The 22,565-nt window shown below is 42.6% G+C and overlaps 1 protein-coding gene across 1 annotated transcript in view; it reads right to left on the bottom strand.

The window, feature by feature from the left end:
- Ddr (discoidin domain-containing receptor 2) overlaps nucleotides 1-22,565 on the bottom strand; it is a 143,926-nt gene that overhangs the window by 87,623 nt on the left and 33,738 nt on the right. Inside the window, exon 2 of the mRNA XM_076389685.1 lies at nucleotides 2,368-2,612. Coding sequence (XP_076245800.1) covers nucleotides 2,368-2,548 — 181 coding nt within the window. The 5' untranslated portion in view covers nucleotides 2,549-2,612. The remainder of the gene's footprint in view (nucleotides 1-2,367; nucleotides 2,613-22,565) is intronic.

The raw sequence follows: 22,565 nt of genomic DNA, 5'->3' as shown, positions 1-22,565 counted from the left end.
AGGATCGGCCACTCGAAGCCATTTTTCTTTCCGCCTGCTCGGTAATACGGCCCATTGACTCATGAATATCAAAACCCATCGATCGACCGAGGAATGGGGCTGGCGCGAATTCTATTCGGCGTTAATTAAAGCAACCTGAATGGGGGTGGAATTATTTTCCTCCTTCACTTGCGAACGATCTTCTCCTAATTGAACTACATTAATTTTAAAACGGGACAGAAAGAAGGATGGACGATGGTTCCTTTCAACATGCGTGAAGGAGGGATAGAAAGGGACGATTCTAAGATGAATATCACTCAACGAGGGGTAGAGTTCCGTTGCTAATAATTAATATGCACAAAAAGGGTAACGGGTGAGTGGCGAACAACAAGAGGACCACAACACGAGAGAACGGATCGGCACAATGCCGTTTCCTCGCTCGCCTGCGCCTGAGCAGCTATTAGATAGTATTGTTAATTCATCGTGCCGCTGACATTTCATTTGCGGCTACACAATAGCCTCCGTGAAACCAAGTGTGTAGAATCCGTGCTGTTTCCGCGCGAGTGACACCCCCATCTGAGAAAAATAAGACTGTCTTGCAAGAAACTACGTCTCTTGCAATTTGACAGCGATTTTTAGCACGGAACTTAGTCAAAGCCTTTTTAGAATTGTACATACGTGTAATTTCATATGTGAAAATCTAGGAAACTAATGAAAATGATTCTACAATAAAAGATTGTTCTTCTATGAATGTCGCGGAGAATTTTCGTGTCATTAGAAACAGAGGCGATATTTAAGTGATCTGCTTCACCTTGGATAACCTGTATATTGATCTCGATCCCACCCCTAGTTTGCAGCTCTCAGTGCGCGCTGGCGTTTCCCCGCGGAAAAATTAGAATTTTCCTGGTCGACATTTAGATGGTACCACGTATTGCGCGCTTCACCATGGGATCGCATCTAGGAAAGGGAAATCCGCGCGGAATCCCTGGGAGCAGCGCATGCGATTGTGCACCAGTGACCCCCGCGCCGTGTGTGTACACGCGAGAACAAAGGGAGGGGCGGAAAAAAGGAGAAGATATTCAGAATAATTTTTCTCCGCTTTAGCATCCGGCGATATTACAGTGGAAGGCAGTGGGAAGGACAAAACTAAGCTAAATTCATTTTCGTGGCATAGTCGCCGCACAAATGGAACAATATTTCTCCTTCGTTTTGCCTTTTTCTACTTTAGCTGGCGAAATGAGCCGCGCGAACCATGAGTTAAGCGACACCGAGTATACGTAGGACTAGGAGACGAAAGACTGTGCCAGAGACCCTATGACCTTCGTGTCCTCGTAGCCAGTCGACGCTCTGCGCTGGCACACCTGCTGTTGAACGATGGCCGAACGAGTAAGTTATGGGTGAATCTTTCATCCGCTCGTGTCGCTGGGAACACATTTTTTTCTCCAGCCCCTCTGTCGAACGGGATCCAGCATTGCGACGATGGATCGCGATTGAAGAGGTAGTTGCGCTGTTAGATCGCTGATATTTGCTTTTTTCGAAACTATCAATCCTGGCCTGTATTTATTCTTTGGAGGGGTGGGTACCTGAGAGTTCGGGAGTTGGGAGAGTTCCAAATGTGAGTAGAGTATCACGATGTACTCTAGTCGAAGTTTCTATACTATGGATGAGCTATGAGAGTAGACTTGGCACCTAATGGGATTCCTTGTTCAAGTGTTCCGCATCGTCGGTGTAATTTTAAGTTTATGTACGTACAGTTTCGGGTAATAGGAAAATACTGCACTCCTTCGTTATATGCTCATTAGTGAGTTCAATGTAGCTTTGAGGGTAAATAGATGCAACGAGTTTTACTTGCAGGGAATGACGCTCATTTTTGTTAAAGAAGGGAACTACTGTGCATATGAGTTACCTTCGTGAATGAAAAACTCGCGATAAACTCGTCAGTGAATCAAGATTTGATTCAGAAGACACTGAAGCCGTCTACAGCCCTAGATATATTGAAACATGCGTCTACTTGGTCAACTTGTCCATATCATTACTTGATTAACTAACTGCCTAAGAAGTTAACCTACCCTACCAAGTCAATTTAACTAATTTCAATTCTATAGACCAACACTGCCCAGAAGTGGAGCCTACCACTTCCAAACGTTCCTCTAATTTAACTCATACGTCCTTTAGTGCTTCAACTTCTTTGAAAAGAGCAATATCAATCTATTAGAGTGATCTTTACAGTCTTCGGTTACCCTAACGATGAGAATACGAGTGGGAGAATCCCAAGAATTTAAGTTCTCGCTTAGACAACCCTACTCTATTAGAAAAATTGTTTCTCTCGGTGTTTCTCGTAGAAATTCCACGAAACCTCTACGCAAGCAAACGGTTGACCAAACTTACCCAAGTCAAAGCAGTGGCAGCGTGGCAGGGACAACAGGACGAAAACACCGATCAGAAGTCCTCGAAGAGAAGGCGGGTCTGGTCTGGGTTCAAGAACCGGCATGTTACTGGTGACCTGAGCCATCGGCACGCCGACAACTTGCTCCTCCTCATCACTAACTGTCGACGATCCTGACCGCATCGGTCATCAAGCACGTTCCTGGCATCGTGATAGCCGCAAGGTGGTGAGTGTTCCCGCCGATATCCTGCGCACAGAGTAATCCACGTTAATCCTGTACAGACGTCTTGGAATGGTTGGTGACAGACAAGCCGAACTATTCATTGACATAAGTCGATTGACTGTAATGGAGGCTAGATATAGATTTGTGGCCATGGTGAAAGTAAATTGATAGCTTTCGATAAAGTGTAAAAAGGTTCCTAATCAATTTATTAATGTTAGTATATCGATTAGATGATTAATGCGAGTTCACAAATACTTCTTTATCATGTGAGGATTTTTGACACTTGTTTTAATATACGTTGGAGCAGATATGTTGGTAACCTGAGTCTGTTCCAGAGATGCTAGTGAGATAATTGAACCTGTTCTGAGAGTCTTTCGTTTTCTAGTTACAAACTGTATTACAGTTTCGGAGAATACCTTCAACGCTATTTGTATCTTGCGCTAGGAGAGCACAAGAAGGAAAATATTCGAATATCGAGGACGCTTTCATTTAAAAGATATTAAAGTCCTCACTTTAATATAGGTCAGAAGCATTCCGAAAATAAGTGAAGAGAAGCTAACGAAGTAAACGAGATTCCTCGATCTAATTGTAGTGTCTCCGCCTCTTGTTTTTTAGTAGCAGATGTTGACGTTAAAAGCTAAAAAAGGATAACACAGAATATAATTATCATGGCATCGTCTAGACAGTCTTGTCGCTGGGATCGTGTCATATTTTGAGGTCACATGAATTTTACTTAGAATTATTAGTGAATTAAAATAATTTATTTTCATTATAAGTAACACGGTCACCAATGAATAAAATCTCAGAGAAAGTGTCAAGAGACCTGTGATACACCCTGCTGCATAAGTACCTGGTTTACAAATTTCTACATGCAAGAGACGATGGACGGGACACAGAGTTACAAATACGTTTCATGCACTCCGACTGCAGCTGCAATGTTTCACGGGCTTACACGAAAACCAGACGCTAAGTAAAAATTTTTGCTCACTTGTCTGCTCGATTAAAACGCTACATAGAAATCTTGTGTTCTTAAAGTCACTCTGTTTACCGGTATATTTCTCTGATTCTTATTTTGGAGGAATTTTCGACAGTCGTTGCTGTCAAAAAATTAACATGCTTTCGTTGGAAATTCTGTCGCCGAATTCCTTCGTTCAGTGAATTCAGTTGGTGTCTGGCACCAAACGTACACTTTCGCCCTTTAGACCCTCTTTTTTCCTCCACATTCTTTTTTCTCTGGATTTGTACAAGTATCCGGGATTCGTTTGAGACTCCTAGTTATTCCGACCGTGTCGTTCCACGCAGGAAGTTCCTGGACCGTGTACAAATATGCAGTCGAGGAGCAGGGCTGGTCCTGCGCACGAGAAAGACGGGACACTAAACAATCCAGCTATAGTCTCGGGGCTAGAAATAATTAGTCGCCGTACGACTTTAATCTACCTACATTATAGCGGCATTAGCACAGCATGCAATGTATTAAAGCTGTGCGCCCGTAACACGGATTGGTCTTGCTCTAATTGAATGAGATGTTCTTTCGGTAATTGAATTTTAAGTAGAAATGGCACGTTTGTGATCAGGCACGCCAGTGACGGTTCTTGGAAATAATGAAACATGCAACTGGAATAGCATTATAGGCGATAAAAGCAGAGTATTTTTGTCGTAGAATTATTTTCGTAAATCAATAACTCATTTTCTAAATTTAGACTCTCTGAATATTTTCAGGAGAAACAGGACGTCTCTTATTAGACACTGGAGCGAGTGAAATGTAATTAAAGATTGAAGTGATATGCTATTACAGGTGATTGACGTGGAATATTTTTGCTGTATAATTATATTACTACCCTTCTCTAAAAATAATTCTATCTTTCCTAAATTAGAACTCACTAAATTCTAGCGTTTCTCATCAAATGTGCACATACGTATATTTTTACTCTAGACATTTATATTAAAAAGTTAGCGTTACTCATATCGAGGACTCAGAATGTTGAATATCATCCGACAGCATCCACAGGATAATTCTCAGGATCGTTCTACTTTTAAATTCGCACAGAAGAATGCAGACCGTGCAACGATTTACAAGACGCGTCCCCGGTGAATTTATATCGCATAAATATATGATATCGAAGTTCGACTGGGAGGAACACGTCTCTGTTTTCCGTGTAACGTTTCAAGGATGCGAGGCGGGCCCCATGTTAGCATCTGATATATAGCTATAGAATACGAAGAGGCTCGTAAAGCCGTCAGAAACAAGTGTTACGCCCTGTATTGAGGTTGTAAGATATGGCGGTATGCATGTACCGAAACCTATAATGGAACTTCGGGATCGGACGCTTTGAATAGCCGATCACGGGCCAGCTCGCGGAAAATTACCTCGAGCATTTGGCTTTTCGGTGAAATTGCAAATTGGTGCCATGAGAAATGAAAACAATTTTATGCAAACAATAAATAACTAAAGATACATGAAAACTGGAGTATTATGAAGTTTGTTAACAAAAAAAGAATTTAAAATAGAAATAGAATAAGGTTAAAACATAATAATTCAATCTCCCCAATTAAAGAATTTCTACGTGACTAGATTTATGGATTCAGTAGTAGAGACATATAGTGGCTCACAGTTTAAATGATTTTACAACCTTGTTACATACTCCATTATCAACGATTCGTTTCAGCGGACGTGCAGTGGCCCCTTTCGCCTCGAAACGTCCCAGCGACAAACAAGCAAGCAACTATCAGTCGACATATTCTTTGCCTCTCTTTTTCCTCACTCTAATTATTTACAACAATCGATCGTTAGCGAGCAACAAGCGCGGAAGGGATCGAATTACACGCCCTCGTAGGCTGGGTTGTTACAACGATCCAACGACATCTCGATAGTTCATTGAACTATCAGCACGGTTGTTATCACGCTGTTTCGCGATCGTTTTTTTTCTGCGACCTTCTGCTACGGTGAACAACGAGCAACGAGCAACGAATTGTATAATCGGCTGGGTCAGACAGCGTTTACAGAAACGACTTGTTCGATTAACATTTCAACGAAGTCGAGGATTTATTGCCACCAGGAAAGCACGGATGGTGAATTACGAGCTCGAATAAATTTTGCCGCTAATACACACGGTCGGAATAAATTTCAGATAAACAGCGACGTTTTAAATGGCCGTCGACTCGGTGTCATTATGCCGCGCGCAGCGGAACAGTAAAATAATAATTACGAAGAACGAAAAAAAGGATGGAAGTGGTAGTGGGTCGTAGGAGGTGAAGTGAATCTGGCCTAAGGAGAATCGACGTTCACAAGTTGTATGATGTCGTAATGAATTTTCGAGACAATCGCAGTTTCTGGTCAGTACGCCTCGCTGAAACTTGGCGAGTAATACGCCGGGGTCTGAATTACCCTTAAAATAACATCGCCTCGAAACGACCGTCGTTTCGACGAAACTCATCGCGTCTCTCGGCGAACCGTCGAATTGCGACCGACCTCCCGACCGATTCGTCTGTCGAGTGCCATTCTTCGAAAACTGCGAGCGAATATAAAAAAGAACGCCCCTTGACCCCCTTGGAATACTCTGTTCTTCTATCAAACAAGCAGCCTGTTCATAAATAATTTCCCTCGGATGAAATCTCGTGCTCACCTGGGGGACATTGGATTGCAATATTTTTGGTGGACTTGTGACAATAATAAGTCAAGCGATGATGTTGAAAAACACTAATCCTGAAAGCTCTATTATGGTCAGGAATAATTCATAGTGGTATACCTAAAAAAATTCAGTAATTCTTCAATTTCTTAATTTGTAAAAGTCATTCATAGCTATTGCACCTAAGAGTTGAAACACATAAGTCAAGTTTACGGCGACTAAACATACACAGAGTAATTCTAATTGCTCAGTAGATAAATGTCTAACACAACGATTTAACCGTGTCTGATTACATACGTGCTTTTACTACTTGCGTGTCTGACCAGGGCCTAGGGTGATTCTACTTCTAATGGCGATTTCACTTGTATACTCGATTATATCGCACGTATTTCTGTTAACTGACCTTTCCAACCATAAATCTCTATACCAATCACCAACCACAATTAAAAAAGAAGGAGACAACGAGAGAGGAAGGTAGGTGGATGCCTTTATGCAGAATCGATAGCCCGTGCAAAGCAAACAAGCCTACAGGACACGAAACAGGTTCCACGAAGCGGAAGGGAGGCCAAACCCCCAACCTGGACATTCCTCCTTCCGTTTACGGGATGTCGAGCACCGTCATTACGTCGTATGCAGACGAGTCGGAGGCTGCCCTCGTGCGGGACGCGAAGGAGCCCGTGGAAGATAGAAGGGCAGGGGACCAAGAATACACAGTGGAGTAGCAGCCGAACGGAAGGATTTTGGGATGCAAATTTTATTCCGTTTCTTTCCTCGTGAACCCCCATCCAGTCCTCCCCCATTCTTCTTCCTTCCAGTCAGCCTTTTTTCCCTGGCTTCTTCTGCCCCTCCGACTTGCCAGCTTCTTCAACTGGCTCCCTTTTTCGAACGATCTCGTGGGATCCTTTGCGCGTCGTCGAGCAGCCCGACAGAGTTATCGCGCACGGTTTTTCGCGGACCATCGCAGCGGGACGAACACGCAAATCGAGCTGGTGGATCGTGGGACCTGCATGTCGAGCACTGAGGCGACGGAAAAACCGCGCGACACGGGAACAAGCGACAGAGTTAATGAATTCTGACGCGCTGACTGCGACCCTTCGTCCTCCTGGGTCAAAGTACACGGACAGGTTTGTCCTAGATGAAGGAAGCTTTCTGATGCCCTGTGTCATGTCCCGCTGGAGGATCTGTTCGAGGGAAACGAATTTCACGGAGACAGTCCTCGAGTTATAGTAAACTGGTAGAGGAATAGACTGAGTGGGAATATTTGCAAACGCTTTGACGTAGAGCTGTGGGGAGTCTATTGAAACTAAATAAATAAGGAAGACTAATTAAAAATCGTAACTATTGCTGAAGAACGTTATGTTATTCAGGTACTTGCAAATATGAGATTATTCCCAGAAACGTTGCAGAGAAACATAGCAAGCTTAAAGCCCTAATCACTGGTTCCCTTGACAGCAGTAAACGTGCTGAAGACGATTACAAGGTGCGCACAATAGCGAGTTTCTTAGCTGAACTATGTAGGAAGAGCAGCAAAACATTAAGTTTGTTAGTTTTAAGGGTAGTAGCTTATGTACCACGGATTACTTAGAGAAGAAAAATGACATAAAAGGAATTAGAAGTATCGTACGCCTTCGGCGGTAGAAAAAACCATCCAGTTGAGAAGAAAACGCGCGAAAGTCTCAAGTCGAGCCATTCGTCGTTAAGGAAGGATTTACCGATTCTCTCACGGAGGATAACATCTATGCATTCTCCCATTAGATACACCTCCAATTCACACGACCCTTTCTCCAAAAACCCAGTTCGCCGAGAAAAGATCAATCGATAACACGTCTGGCGTCTCGATTACACTGGATTCGAGAGGGAATTCTCTCGGAATTATACGGTTTGTACCAATTTCAGCCTGATCTCTCCGCGTCGTTTCTCCTCCCAACCCTTGTCCCTCGTTCCCAGCCTCATGCACGCTCAGATAATCGCGTTTTCTCCTTACAGCGACCGAAGGATTTGCGAAAACACAGCTGTCGGATCGAGAACAGTGCTACTTTGTCGTCAGGAAAAATCTTGGATTCTACATTGGCGCGAGCCTGCGAAATTTTGTACGGGAGAAAAATTTCTTATGCGAATGCTTCTGGAATCGCTTAAGACGATTATTCGCGTTTTCATTGCGGGTAAAAAGTTACTTCCGCTGGTAGTCAAATTGCAGGGAACGCTCGAGAAATGCTTCGAAGTATGAATAAGCGGATGCGAAGCATCTCTTTTTTATCTTTTTCTCTTAAAATATCAATGTAGCGTATACGAAGCTATCTGAAAAGCGCATATTTTATATTTGAATTCTGAAAATAAATTCTATTATGAGAATAAACTGTATGAAATGGTAATGAAGCAAGTGCAATATGAATTAAAGTATCATGTAACTATTTTCCTTGGTCCGTATGTGATAGGGAAATGCTGATAACAAAATCAGCCACTAGATCTGATATATATTTCTCGAATAGAAAAACCGACAAAGGTACACAAACTCAATAGAATAGTGCATGGAATGTTGACCAAAGCTCACCATTTATCGTCGTTTGTTTGCACAGGAAATTGCAAAGTTCCCGTGATTGCATTCGATTTCAATGCAGAAATTTCGATGTCAATATCGCAAAAATTCCATAGTCCGACTTTCCCGATGGAGAGAGTTGACAGTCGTCGCAAGCAATCAGAATTTTGAGGAACTTCTTCAGAGTCGGGTCAGTGATACCACGCTATGTGATCTCAAAGACGTTCGACTACCGTATACCGTTTCCACTGAAATTTTGATGAAACATATATACCATGGGATGGATTATAAAGGAATTTACTAATAAAATTTTACGATAGGTATGCAAAATTCCTCTCTAAAAATTTTTAAATATTGAATCATTTTAAAGTTACGTACTTCGTTTCAGAAATTGGAATTTTTATATGAAATAAATTGCATTAGCTCGTAATCCAGGGAATAACGAAATGACGTCTGATTATTATTAACATAGAACCTTGTCGTGCCGAGAATGTTATGAGAAACGAATGCTGAGCAGTCGTTAAAAGGGCACGAGTGAAAGGAAGGTTCACAAATTATTTTTATATTAAGTAATACCAAGTGAAAACTAAGAGCAGTTATTCGTAACATGCTTACTCCCCAAAATGAGTCCTCGACGATCGTAATTAAAGCAGCTTAATTTATATTTTTCATTAGTCGGGCAGAAGACATCTGGATTAAAGCTTTACTTAATTAAATTGCTATACAAACGACACCGATGTGAACGAGCGTCTCGCATTGAAATAATTTGAATCAGGGGAGAGAAGAAATAGAAGGTTGGCGTTAATATTCATGATGAAACAGTATTTTGAAGATGGAAATGTAGGGTGTTTTTAAAGAAGATGATCAAATTAACAAGTAAAACTTTGTCAAATATAAAAGGTGCAGATTCTGATTTAAAGGCAGAAAGCAGGGCGAAAAGGGAATGAACAGCTCGAATAGATTGTACATTACGAATAAAGGAGTCAGACATTTTGGAAATTCCGCTAGCGGAAGATGAGTATCAATGGAACTTGAAAATTTCGAGGACTTTTAAACGCGTTAACGACCAGCATTCACTCTGTACGGCTGGACACGTTGAATTTCCGCCAATCAGCACAGCAATTAACGAAATTCAACGAACATGCTTACTCGGCGATTGGGTAAAACGATCTAACAAGCACATGACAAATTTTCGATCTTAATAAATATCCTGTCTAAACAAGGGCTATCGTTTATAATATAAAAATCGATGGAGTGTCATCGAAAAAATCAAAACATTTTTAAGGTCTGCGTATCCTCGATATTGAAAGCTTCAAATATTCAAAAATAATTTTTTAGCCTTTTTACTAACCGTACTACACCTTTTTATGCTCAAACCTATAAAACATATTTGACGGTGGAACTAGCAAAACAGTCAGAGTAACTTGTATAAATATTTATTATAATTATTTTTTAATAAAATAAAAATTATTTTTTAATAACATTACGATTGAATAAAGATTCTATTTTAAGGTATATATTTTTTTTTACTCTGTCAGTTTTAATGATAGACATAACTTCTTAAGAAATAGACGCTGAGACAAATCAGTGATTCAAGTCAACCATATCCGACACAGCGTAGAGTTTCATATAAACAGCTGCTCGTGACGCAGTATTAAACACAGTTCATTAGGAGTATAAAAAACGCCATCTTCAAGAATATAAAAGAGTATAAAATATTTGTCTGCCAATTGGCCTGACCCACATATGGGTCATAGAACTGTGAAACCATCAAAAGTGGTTTATCCCATATTTCTCCGTATACATAACTAAGAATCTATAAAACTTGAAGGAACAAAGAATAAAGTAACACAGAATAATCGAAATTAAAGGTCCCTCACCATCGAGCCGCTGTTTCAAAGCACTGTGCAGTATGGTATAGCCCGACAAAATAAAGGCTCGCGTTCCCGCGAGAATCCGAGGGCGACGAATTCAATAACTAAATGCAATCACCATAAATCCCGTGAATCCGTCGGGTCAGCACGATCGTTCATAAATCAACGCCGCGTAGAATCGAGCCGCGTATGAAAATCAGCTAACAGTATTTATCGTAGCGTTCAGCGATCGCGGGAATCGTGTAAAACGGACGCGAAAGAACGAGCCTCCGTCTCGATACCGGAGGCCAAACGCGCTGGTTAATTTCCGTTTGACTAACGCGCGACGAGTGTCGCCGGCCACGTTTCCGCGACGACGTGTATTATACAGACGCCAGTACACGTACGTGGAACAGCTCGTCGTGTAGCGTGGTTTGCAGCAGCCCTATCGCGTTGCTACAGCCCCCGTGTGCAAACACGCGCCTAAGCACAGCGTCCTGGTAACGCGACGTACACGTGTCGAAGCTGTGTCGATACCAAACCGAACGTGCCGTCATCAGGAGTAAAAAGGAGGTCGAAGAACGAAGCAGAAATGAAGTTCTTCTTCGGGTACCTTGAGCTTCAGCTGGCTGGTGGATTACACAAATTGGGGCGAAGCCGAGAGTCGTGTAAAGAGGGACTCCTGGGAGTTGTTAAATGTGTCTTTTACGACTCGGTGTAAGGACACATAAACTTGAGGTGCTCGGGGTATCAGGGACCTTCAAGTATCTGGTCAATGCAAGATAATGTGAGGTACGAAACATTCTCGGGCCGAGGATGCCGTAGTTTCTCTTTATGAATTTAATAACACTGCGGTAGCTACAGCTGACGGAGCTTCAAATCTCGGGGTAATGTTTGAAGTTACATTTTCTGGGGAATAGTGTTATGTGTAGTGAAATTTAAAGGACTCTAAGACTATTAGAGTTTTTACTACTCTTTTCTCGTCTCGAATATTTATTAGTTATGCGATTGGTAATACTACTGTATCCTAAAAATATCAATTTTTAAATCTTAATCCTATGAAACCATCTCTAATACCCTGTACAGAAGTTTTGCTCGAATATCTCAGAGTATCTACCAGACCCTCTCAATACTTATCCCCCGCGTTACTCAAACTTTCAAGTATCCTTTCCTTCATAGTTCGAAGCTTCCTCCGTATTCCCTCTCAAACGTCAAACTGCTGACCCGCAATGTATGCACACGTGCACAAACTGACTAGTATGTGCGTGCCTTCCCGCAAATACGCGTGATCGTATTATAAGACACGTCTATACATATACATACACACATGTATTGTGCCGTAATACGTGTAATAATACCTGCACGACAGTCCCCATTCCACGATATGTCACAATGGCTCTGATAACTGTGGCCTAAATAGCTCGAGGCTATTTAAAACGTAAGGCAGAAAATGTTTCAACGTCCGAGGCTGATATTATTCAATGTAACGCCATTGTCCGAGAGAGTTGCAGCAGCGTTAGAGTAGATGAATCGCTCTCGGAACTCGAAAAGTCGTTGTCTGACGGACACGACAGCAGAGAATTTCGCTGGTTTCTAAATGAATGTTTCTATTACGGTCTCAAGTCGGTTCAGTCGCTAGTAAAAAGTGCTTCGACCGAACAATGGACTTGACTTTTTCTCCGTCGAATAGTTTTTGCTCCCACGCCAGAGAAAATAATGTTTTCACGCGATAAAACCAACGAGCTGCCCGAATGTGTAAATATTTAAGAATGTTTATAAATAGAAGAAGCGTGGAAAGAAGGTTTCGTGTATCATTGTTTCTAGTCGAAAGGATATTTCGTTTAAGGATCTTATTTTCTTACGTAATCTCGTGGCGGGTCTGATACGGGAGCACCATCTGACAGCGACCTAAAAGCGCGCCGACATGTTGCACGGAAAATCAAACGCGGCGCGTCATGCATATTGATTTTCGGTTTCCGCGTCGACAATCGCTTTACCCCGCAACAGAGGATGCTTCTTCTCACCGACATGACTGGGATAACTTTTACTGAACCTCTGACAACAGAGGAGTCTGTCTCTCAGACATAACACCGTGCAAGGTAATTATAATACTACTTTGTTTTCTGTGGTATATATAACAGCAAAAGTAAGTCTGAATTTTGAAATATTCAAACTTTTATGCACTAAAGTTTTAGGCACACAAACATGTTTTAAAGACTCTTAAAGACAATATTAAATAAATGATAGATATACACTAGCTAAATTGCTAATAAACTAGCAATTTCAAATATTTGTGTCTGGTATATGTATTCTCCTCCTCTAATTAGGCAAAGATTCCAAGACACATTAGCTTCTGCGTAACAATAGATCGCCTTTAGCGCGTTCCTCTGTCTTCCGCAAAACTGCATAATCTCACGATATTTCGTTTCGCCTTTTTCCCCTCGACCAGGATCGTGTTCACCCTCGAAGAGAGAAGGAGAGGAAGCGCAGCTGCGATTGGAGCGTTCGTCGTATCCGTGAAAAGCACATTTGCTCGCGGATTTCCTCGGTCGCGCCTATCAGGGAAAATGGCAACAGGGAGAACAATAAACGCCTGGGAGGCAGAGGAAATATTTTAACAGGCCGCTCGCGAGCGTCCCTCGACAAAGTGAGCAATTATGATCCGCCCTTTAGAGAGGAGCGGGACTCGAGTTTACGACAGGATACCGTAGCATTTTTTATCGCGACTTTAACGCCTGCTATTTTACGGCGCAAAGTAGTCATTCATTATGGGAAGCAGAAACCTGGCGGGACATAAAAAAAGGCGGCCGAGAGGCAATTAAGTGCAGCGAATGCAGATATTGCAAAATCTTATTCAAGGATAAATACGACGGTATTATTCTACTTTTTTCGGAATTCGTATCTTGGAGCAGCGAAATGGAAATCTAAATAAATGGAAAGCTTATTAATGAGAGTTAATAATCGCGAGTCGATAGTATATAAAAAGGCAGAAATGATTCCCCAGGTTGCAGTTATGGAATTTAATGAGCCTAAGTAGGAAGACGTCTAAAATTAAATAACATTTACATTAAATCATGAAAAGAAAAGACTGGCAAAAGATGATAAAAATCCTTTTTTCCTGTGTCAATAAAACGATGCAAACACATGGAATATTATTCCATGATTTAAAAGCTTCCATTAAATCCCTCGTATTATCAAGGAATTTCAATATTTGTATAAATATATCATATTACCAAATAAATATTTCCTACCTCAAGCTTGAAGCCATTTGAATGAAAAAATTTCCAAGCCAGAATATTTAAAGAAAGTGGACTATACACATTCTCTATAACATTAGTATCGACGAAGCCTATCAGTCTGGCTTTCATCTCGCCACTATTTCGATTCATTATAAAGGAGGTAACCATCGGCTTCTCGACCTCCAGCGAGCATATTCATCGTTACAGGAAGACAAAACGGCGCGGCTCATGGAAGTCAAGGAAGCGTACGAAGCTAAAGCAGCAAGAGAATAGGAGGTCCTTCAAGGAGCAGACTACGGTGGGCGAAGCGGTCCAGGGTGGAGGGTCTCGAAATAATCTCTTTAAGAGCCACCGCTATCCGACACAGTTCAAGCTCAAGTTACGTACTTCAGCGTAGTAGCTTTAGCCGTTCAATGAACAGCCATCCTCCAGTACGTGATCGGGCTTCTGACTTAATGATGAACGCCAATCTCGATGGCAACTATCGACTACCATCTTAATTTATTTCTGCACCCTCCGTGCAGCAAATGAGGGCTGCGCCCTTCTTACTATCGAATTTAGGTTTATATTTAGCAATTTGCTGTATCACAAAATAATCGCTAATTTTGAATAATTAAAATTCTACATTATGGGATCATATTTCGTTATTTCCAGAACATTATTAAAGTTCAATTTTACGAAAAGTGAAAGAGAGGGTTGTAAAATGATTATGGAAAGCCTTGAATAATTAATTCAAGTTAAATAAAGTGTTCCTTTGGCTTGAAGAGAAAAAATATATTTTCCTCTTTTCTCTGCACTCAAAATATTGTACACGTGGCCCTTTATCGGACCCGAGGCTATTTCGAGTTAATTGCGTGAAAAGTACACCCGGTACATTGTGCGCAAAGGCGGCAGGGAACGCGGTATGGCCATCCAGCGTAATTTGCTGGATGATGGGCCTATTAAGGGGCACCTGAAACGTTGCGCCATTTCTGCACGATATATGGCTGCTTTTGTCTTTGCTTGAGGTCGCTATTTTACGAAAAATGCAACGAAAGGATCGAGTAATTTCTCGGTAGCCAACAATTTCCAGGGTACCATCCAACGTCAACTGCATCGAAGAAAGAAAATAGACGTATTGGTAAGGGGGCGTTCGAGAATAATTAAACGGAAGAACGCCTTTCGGGTGGTCGAAGATTGATTGTCGTTTCTCTGACAGCGAGAGGAAAGAGACAGTTTATCCTTTAATCGTAACTTTCCCCGTGGTACATTGCAATTCTATTAGGTACTTGCGAGCAGTGAAAATGGCGCTTTATGACGACAGTCTGGAAACTTCGGCGGCGTCCGCGGAGCGACGCAACTCACCCCATAAAGCGGGCTTTATGGAGGAAACTGCCGTGGCCTTCTTCTGGCGGTGTGTTTTCTCTTTTAAGGGGTTTCACCCTGGGATCTGAGTATTCGAATCATCTTTAAGAGAGATATTAACTACTAGCGACTAAATGATAATTCCAGCGAGGAGAGCTTTGCGAGCGTAAACTTGCATATTTTGATAAGTAATCAAATTTCCCAAGCGTAGAAAATTCCAATTTTTTAAATATTCAATTTCTCAGGCTGCTAACTGAAGATATGCAAATTTCTAAATTTCTAAATTCTCAAATTTCCAAATAAGTATTCAAATATTCAAGTCTTTCTAACTATAAATGGAAGATCTCAGAAGAATTACTCAAACTTATGACGAACCAAATCTCCTGTAACTACTAATACTCTACCTATTATTACACAACTCGTTACCAAGTTTAAAAAATTTCAAGAGACCTATTTAAAATGAATCTCTGTCAAAAAGCGAGTCCAAGAGACACATGGATTCACAGACTCCATGATAACTCCTTTCAAGACCCTAAAGAAAACGAACCCCTATTTTTTTAGCAACAGAGAGTGGCCAGCCGAAAGCTCCAAGGAACCGAGATTTCCTTCCTCCCCCTTTCGAACAACAATAACTTCCGATGATAAAGCCAGGCTTCCTCGCCGCAGGAGAGCCGATCATGGCTACGGGAGCAGCCCCCATTCAATTTGACTTCGGAAGTTCCGCGAACGGCATTCCAGGGCCCTTTTATTCGGCAAACTCTTCGAGAGCTGTGCACTTTGGATAGGAAAACTAGGTGGCGGAGAATGGGAGTGCAGCGCTGGGGGTTGGGCAGGGGCGAATAGCATCCCGCGGGTGGGGCAGACAAACAGCGGGGGGAAAGAGGAGGCAGTAAGGTAAATACAAGGGGGAAACGGGAAGAACGAGGATGGAAGTCATTGAGACGGTGACGTAAGAACGAGAGGGAGCAAAGGATCCCGAGTGGCCGGTTAAGCGACACTTCATACATGAGAGGTTATCGTGTCTGGTGGGCGCTGATATCAGCCTGTCTCACCGAGCCTTTCCTCGAGCCTCGCCGCCACCGCCTCTAGGGCGCCAGCCTCGTCGCCTTCTCTCTCGTCTTTAGTCCCACCCCTACCGTCTTCATTACACACATGCAAATACCGTGAGACTTGCTGCTTGGAAATTCTGCGTCTACACGCGTCGTCGAGCCTTTCACAAACTGTACGATTCCTTCCACTTTTCCGCGTCTTCTCGCGCACTTTAACTCGCTCCTTCTGCACCCTTATCGCTTGTGCTTTTTGATGTTCCACGGTGGAGGGCCGCGGATGAAACGTTTCGTTTAGACACTGAGGCTTTTTGGCTTTGCTTTTTGTTGGGGAGAAGGGTGGGAGGTGTACACCTGGGGGTGGAATGTGTGAGGTACTCCTGAACAAAAGGTATGTTACAGTTATAATTAGTTGGATCGTTCTTTTTTAGTTTGTCTGAAGAACTCAGTTTTCGTTTCTTGCAATTTTCCCTGAATTTTCGAACACGAAGGATTCCAATATTTAATACATGGTTTCTCTAATTGACACGCTGATCATCTTCTCCTTCCTTTCATTAATAACACATTTCCTTCCCCGTTGTTTGACGGAGGTGGAAAGTCACCGGAGACACGTTTCACAAGCGACGACGGGAAACGAAGTTAGGTCTTTTTACCCCGTAAACTCGTCGCAAAGAGGAAAGAGAAACGTCGTCGTAACGCGACGTTGTAACGCGACACCGATAGAACTCAATTTTCCTCGGAGTTCGTCAGGAAATAGGGGCAAACAAGGGTGGGCTGAAGAGTGGGGTGGCTGGGTTACTGGTGAAAAAAGGAGCTCGTAAACCAATTTGAAATTCCTCCTTTATAAAGAGAAAAGTTCCATTTTCCCGGTGAATCTATTGTTCTACGAGTTACCGACGCAACTGCGAGAGGCTACGCGAGCCGAAACCCCATCAGGAAATTCCCTCTGCCGGGATTCAATATATCGTATAACCGTCTACGTCATATCCGATTCTCTTTCAGCCGCGACTCCCTTACAAGTGCCTCGAAAGCCGAACGCTCGACGGGAAAAGAGAGGAAGAAAGGAAAGTCCTCCGTCGAGGTGAGGAGTCTGGGAGGGCAAAAGTTCAGCCATGTCGCTTTCACGGCTGCCACATTAGCCCTGGGAAGGGTCGAATGCGAGTCACGTAGACGCGGCGGTGCAATTCGTCGTTTAGCTTTCGTCGACGCAGCCTTGTCACCTCAACTTACAGCACGCCGAACGAGTCGAGGCGCGTGGAAGAAGCGTATAGACCACTGGACGAGAAAGAGGAAAGGCAGGACACGGGGGTGGTAAGTAAAAGGGGCAGAGAAAAGCGAGGAAAATTTCGTTGAGTGAAGCATTCAAAAGCTAAATGGTAGAGGTAGCTGCGTTCACGTTTCAAGAAATCATAATGGGCGATCATTTCAACCCTTACCTACTGGCGCTGAGTCTCATACACAACATGTGACACATTTCTTACTATTAGCTCCATCACAAACTGTTTCTTTTACGAACCTACGAAGTATTAGGTTTCTCTTTATTTAAAAACTATAAGTGTGATTTCAAAAATGCAAAACAATTCCAAGAGATGAATTAGCTCATCATTAACTTGTAAGTACATAAAATTACTAGATCGAAGCTGAAGTTCTATTAACAGAATTTCTGATATCCAACCCTTTCTCCAATTAAATAAAGGAAACCAGAAAGCAGCAGCATAACAAAATACTTCCCCAGCCGCAATTATAGTCTACAATAATTCGTACCTCAGGCGGAATTCTCTCGACAGAGGGTAACGTGCGTCTATTCTTAAACGTCGTACGATTATCGTAGATCCAGTAATAGGGTCATTTACCGCGGAAGATGAAGGGACGCAGAGGGTCGAGGAAGTTGAGAGGAAAAACGCAGAGGCGAAGAAAAAACTGGTGGAGACGGAGGGCGTCGCGGGACGTCGTGCCCAGCCCTGCGAGGAGAGATCTCTGTATTCCCTGCAGGAGTCCGAACACTCGATAGTGTGCTTTAGAAAAATTCGTGACGAAACTGCTAAAGGGGGCCGCGCACAATTTACGTTATTAAATCGGCGGAACGGCTCGAAGCACCGGACGAGTGCCGCCTATTCGACGCTATTCCGCGTTTAAGTTCTCTGGGTCCTCTCCGCCCCTCCGTCCACTCACGCTCCAACGCCTCCGTCTCCGTGCACGTCGCCAGGCTCCTTGGCCAGTCCACCTTCCACCCCCGTCCCCACATTCACGGATTTTCACGTAGCCCGATAAGATTCTTCGAAGGTCCAGCCTGATCATAAAGCGACCTGGATTTCCGCCGACCGTCCAGCCTTGTATATATTCTCGGTGATCACGTCCACGTTCCGGCAGGAATTCGAAATGATACACCATGGCTGGACAACGAGGGCCATTTCCTCGCGGGAGAGCTTCACGCCGATCGAGATTTAAACGCAGGCTAAGAACGCTTTCAGGGGGGACGAATAGGCTTTTAACTTGGTATCTGGGTCACCGCTTTGCTGGAAAGAAGCCTAATGTGTCGGGAATTGTATGCTAGGAATGTAGTCTTTCGTTACGAGTTTATTATGTGGAAGCAGTTCGGAGCGCTGAGGATGGAAGAAAATCGTTTTTGAGATCAGTTTACGTGTTAGATTACTGGGAGATTGAATGTACCTTCTTCGGGAAGGAGAGCAGGCGAAATTAAAGAATAATTCTAGGGAAATGTACCTGGTCGTGAGTTTAGTATTAAGGTTGTATTGAAATAACATTGTAACAACGGATGAATTGGTCTATACGGAGAAAATAGGGAACATCTATTTTAAATGACCACGTTTCCATCAAAGTTATTTAAATAAGTCAAATACTGATGAAATTTTGAAGTTATGGACACTATTCTAGAATTTCAGGTCAATTTAATAACATAATTCTGTTTTATATCACCTTTATACTGTCAACTATCACTGCTACAGCTGAATATTTAACTTCTTACCCATTTCACAAAATTTGATTATTATTTTATACTCTATAGTACCAATAGAGCTAAATATTTAATTCCTGACCCGCTATTTCCATTCACATTTCAAAATTTGATTATATTTCACTTCACGATCGTTCAATAAAATTTTAAGGTCCATTCTTAAAACCGGTCCTCACCTTCTCCAACCAAAATGTAACCGAAGGAACATTACTTATCCCATGTTCTAACACTCTAACATATGCTCCACCGAGAACACAAATGCAAATGTTTCAATTCAATCAAACAGAATCTCTTCAGTCTGATATCAGAATTATTACAGATCGTATCTAGCACTGCATTTCATCGCAAGCCATCGGTTCGAAGATTCATAAAAAAATTCCTTCACCGACGTGCCATACGCGCGACCAGAGTTGCACTACGATCGTAGGATATAAAATTTGACGACGACGTCGTAAATCGGTCGAAAAAACGGTCGATGAAATCGATCGAGATGCCGCGAGTAGCGCGTGTACATGTTCACGGAAGAAAACGTGCACCCATACGGGCCGACGTTTCTTTTCTCCTCGACGTGCACGCGCCCTTTCCTTCCCGTCCCGAACACACCCCCCGCTCCTTATTGTCATTGCAAAGGGCGATTTCTCTTCGAAACGACGTTACCCCCGCACCGGGAGAATTTAAAACGAAGTCACGATTCCCTATATAGGATGCCAGCTATCTACTCGCGCGAAATACTTGGAGATAAAGGCGTGTACAGGCTGGCTCGCGCTGATATATACACCGCCAGGGAGCTTTTTCCACCCCGAATAATGTCTCGGCCAGAGTAAAGGGGAAAAAAATATCGTCGCTGCTAAACCCGCGTTAGCGAACCTTATTTGTTTCGCCCTACTTCCGTCGCTACGATTGTCCCTGTCTCTTATGCATTTTTATCAAACACCACTCCATTCGTTCCACTCCCTCGCCCATAGACGTGCTGTAACTCGTTGCAATTGCTATTCGTTTTACAATTGAACGAGAAATGTTGGGAACTGTGAGGATGGATATAATGATTTCTAAGTGACAGTGAAATATTCAAAACAAAAGTTTTTTAAATGCAGTTACCATGCCTTTACAGTCTGTAGCTTCCTTGACAATTGTTCTTTCATTAGAAAACTTTGTTTCACATCTAGGAAATATAAAATAAGTTTTTATAGTAGTAGTGGATGAAAGAGAATTTAATTTTAAAATCAACATTGTATATAATTGCCTGGCTCCATATCTCCTGTCATAGTATTATATTTCTATCATAATTCAGCTTTGAAATTTTCGTTCAGTAGTCGAAGCCCCTATAAATCGTATCACTTTCATCTTTCCAGGTTTACGACACGTTCCATACTGTTAAGGAAAATCCAGTTCCTACTCGTTGTTCCATATCGTAAATTTGATCGATTCCTCGCTCCCCTAAATATCGATTGAAGATCGTCCGATATGGCCGAGGGATCCCTGACAAATCGTGCTTGATAATAGTATTAACTCCTCCTGTCAACCCGTTCTCCGGGAATCGAGGAGATTCACTAAGATTTTTCAGTTGCGAACGAGCTGTCGTTCTGGCCAGACGCGTCAGCAAGTCTCCCGTTTCCTGCTCCCCTTCAAGTGGAATTGCCGTTCCAAAGCGAACGATGGGATTGGTTAATTTAATTTTCGACCAGTTCAAAGTATGGAGGAGGGCAGCGCGATTAAAAGGAACAGCTGGACATTGCACGAACCGCGTGCAGTGTGATTCCAGGTAAGTGGTACCTGCTGGGAGAACGCTGCCACCACTTTTACCCTCGAACCTCGCTTCCTTCGTTCTCACCCGAGCATTCCGCACCTGCTATTTGCAGCGGCGCTCGTTCAGCTTGTCCGAGAACCTATCACGACGGTGGACGATTCCCGAAAGGCGAATCGTTCGCTCCGAAACAACGTTAGTTGAAGCAGGGAAACCCTTTTACAGGGGATTCATGGTGAGGAAATTGGGGCAACGAGTGCAGACCAATTGGAGGATCATTAATTGAGAGCATATACGAGAGTATTGAGAATTACAATATTTCCTTTTTATAGACTTCCCTCTTCTCTCTTTATCTTTTTATCCTAGTTACTGTCAGAGCTGAGCAAATTTTATTACACCATTTTGAAATATTGAATCATGTTAACTATTTTGGTATTTCTATTTTAGATGAAATATAGAAAATGTAGCTTTATTTAGTATGCAGAACAAATAAATTCTTTCAGTGAGTTGACTTCAGAAACGTGTCTCTAGTACAAATTTTATCTGTAAGCCATGAGTCTAAAGCGAGCAAATACTGCGTTTACTTTATTTCATTCTAAATCCTTAACCGAACAGAAATGAGTTATCGACGCATAAACTGTCTTTTGGAAAACCATTTCCCATAAACACGTCGTTAATACCAAGCCACGAATTTATAACGACTATATGTATACTATACAGAGTAGGATATGCTATATTATCGAAGAAAGTGGTACAGTGTTCGGATCTAGGACGTACACTACGTGGCCATACAGAAATAGTTTTAAAAGTCCAATCTAATGCACGGATTGGTCTGATTCCTGTTTATACCGCTGTTTTTCTGAAGCAGGAAACAGAGTGCTAGGTAATTCGCTGGCTCTTCAGCGCACTGTGCCAGCGTTTCGACGTTGGGAAAATTGTTGGTCGAAAAAGTTTTCGACCTCAAAATCTAATTCTCTCGTTTGGTCTCTCAGTTTGAACCATCCCCGATGTTTTCGACTTGAAAGCTCGAACTTTCGTCCACAGATTTGTTTCCCATAATTATTGACGCTAACTTTGTCGAGGGGATAACTCTCGCAACAAAATGAGCATTTAAACGGATCAATTTCGGGAAACAGAAATTCAGCTTCGACGAGCATCCACGTTGACAGCATAACGTAGCGATGAAGATATTTCGGGGACAACAGAATGATCTCATCGTTCAGCCAGCGAGTTTAATAACGCAACACACATCCGAGGGTATAAACGGAACCGTCGTCCTTCTTGCTTCCGTTCATGCCAAATATCGCTCAGAGACGGTGATATTTTTCTCTCGGTGACTCTTCCAGGTGACTGTGAACCAGGATGCGCTCGACGGTTTTCATCTTGGATCCTGAATCGTTTTCCGATACGTACACCAATACCTACGTGTACCAGCCGCCGATTTCACATTCCCGCCCATTTTATTCCAAATATCTGCCGGGCTGGCATTAAATCGAACCAAAAAAGGGACGCCAAATAAAGGGGGAGGGGGGAGAATAATGTTGGATATAGGTGGAAATGGAGCAAGAGAAGATAAACTTGGTCCCTGTCGTCGCGCCATCGGATATCTGATCCC

This window comes from Calliopsis andreniformis, chromosome 2 (genome assembly GCF_051401765.1).
Source record: "Calliopsis andreniformis isolate RMS-2024a chromosome 2, iyCalAndr_principal, whole genome shotgun sequence".
NCBI lineage: Eukaryota > Metazoa > Arthropoda > Insecta > Hymenoptera > Andrenidae > Calliopsis > Calliopsis andreniformis.
This window is presented reverse-complemented; position numbering and strand designations above follow the sequence as displayed.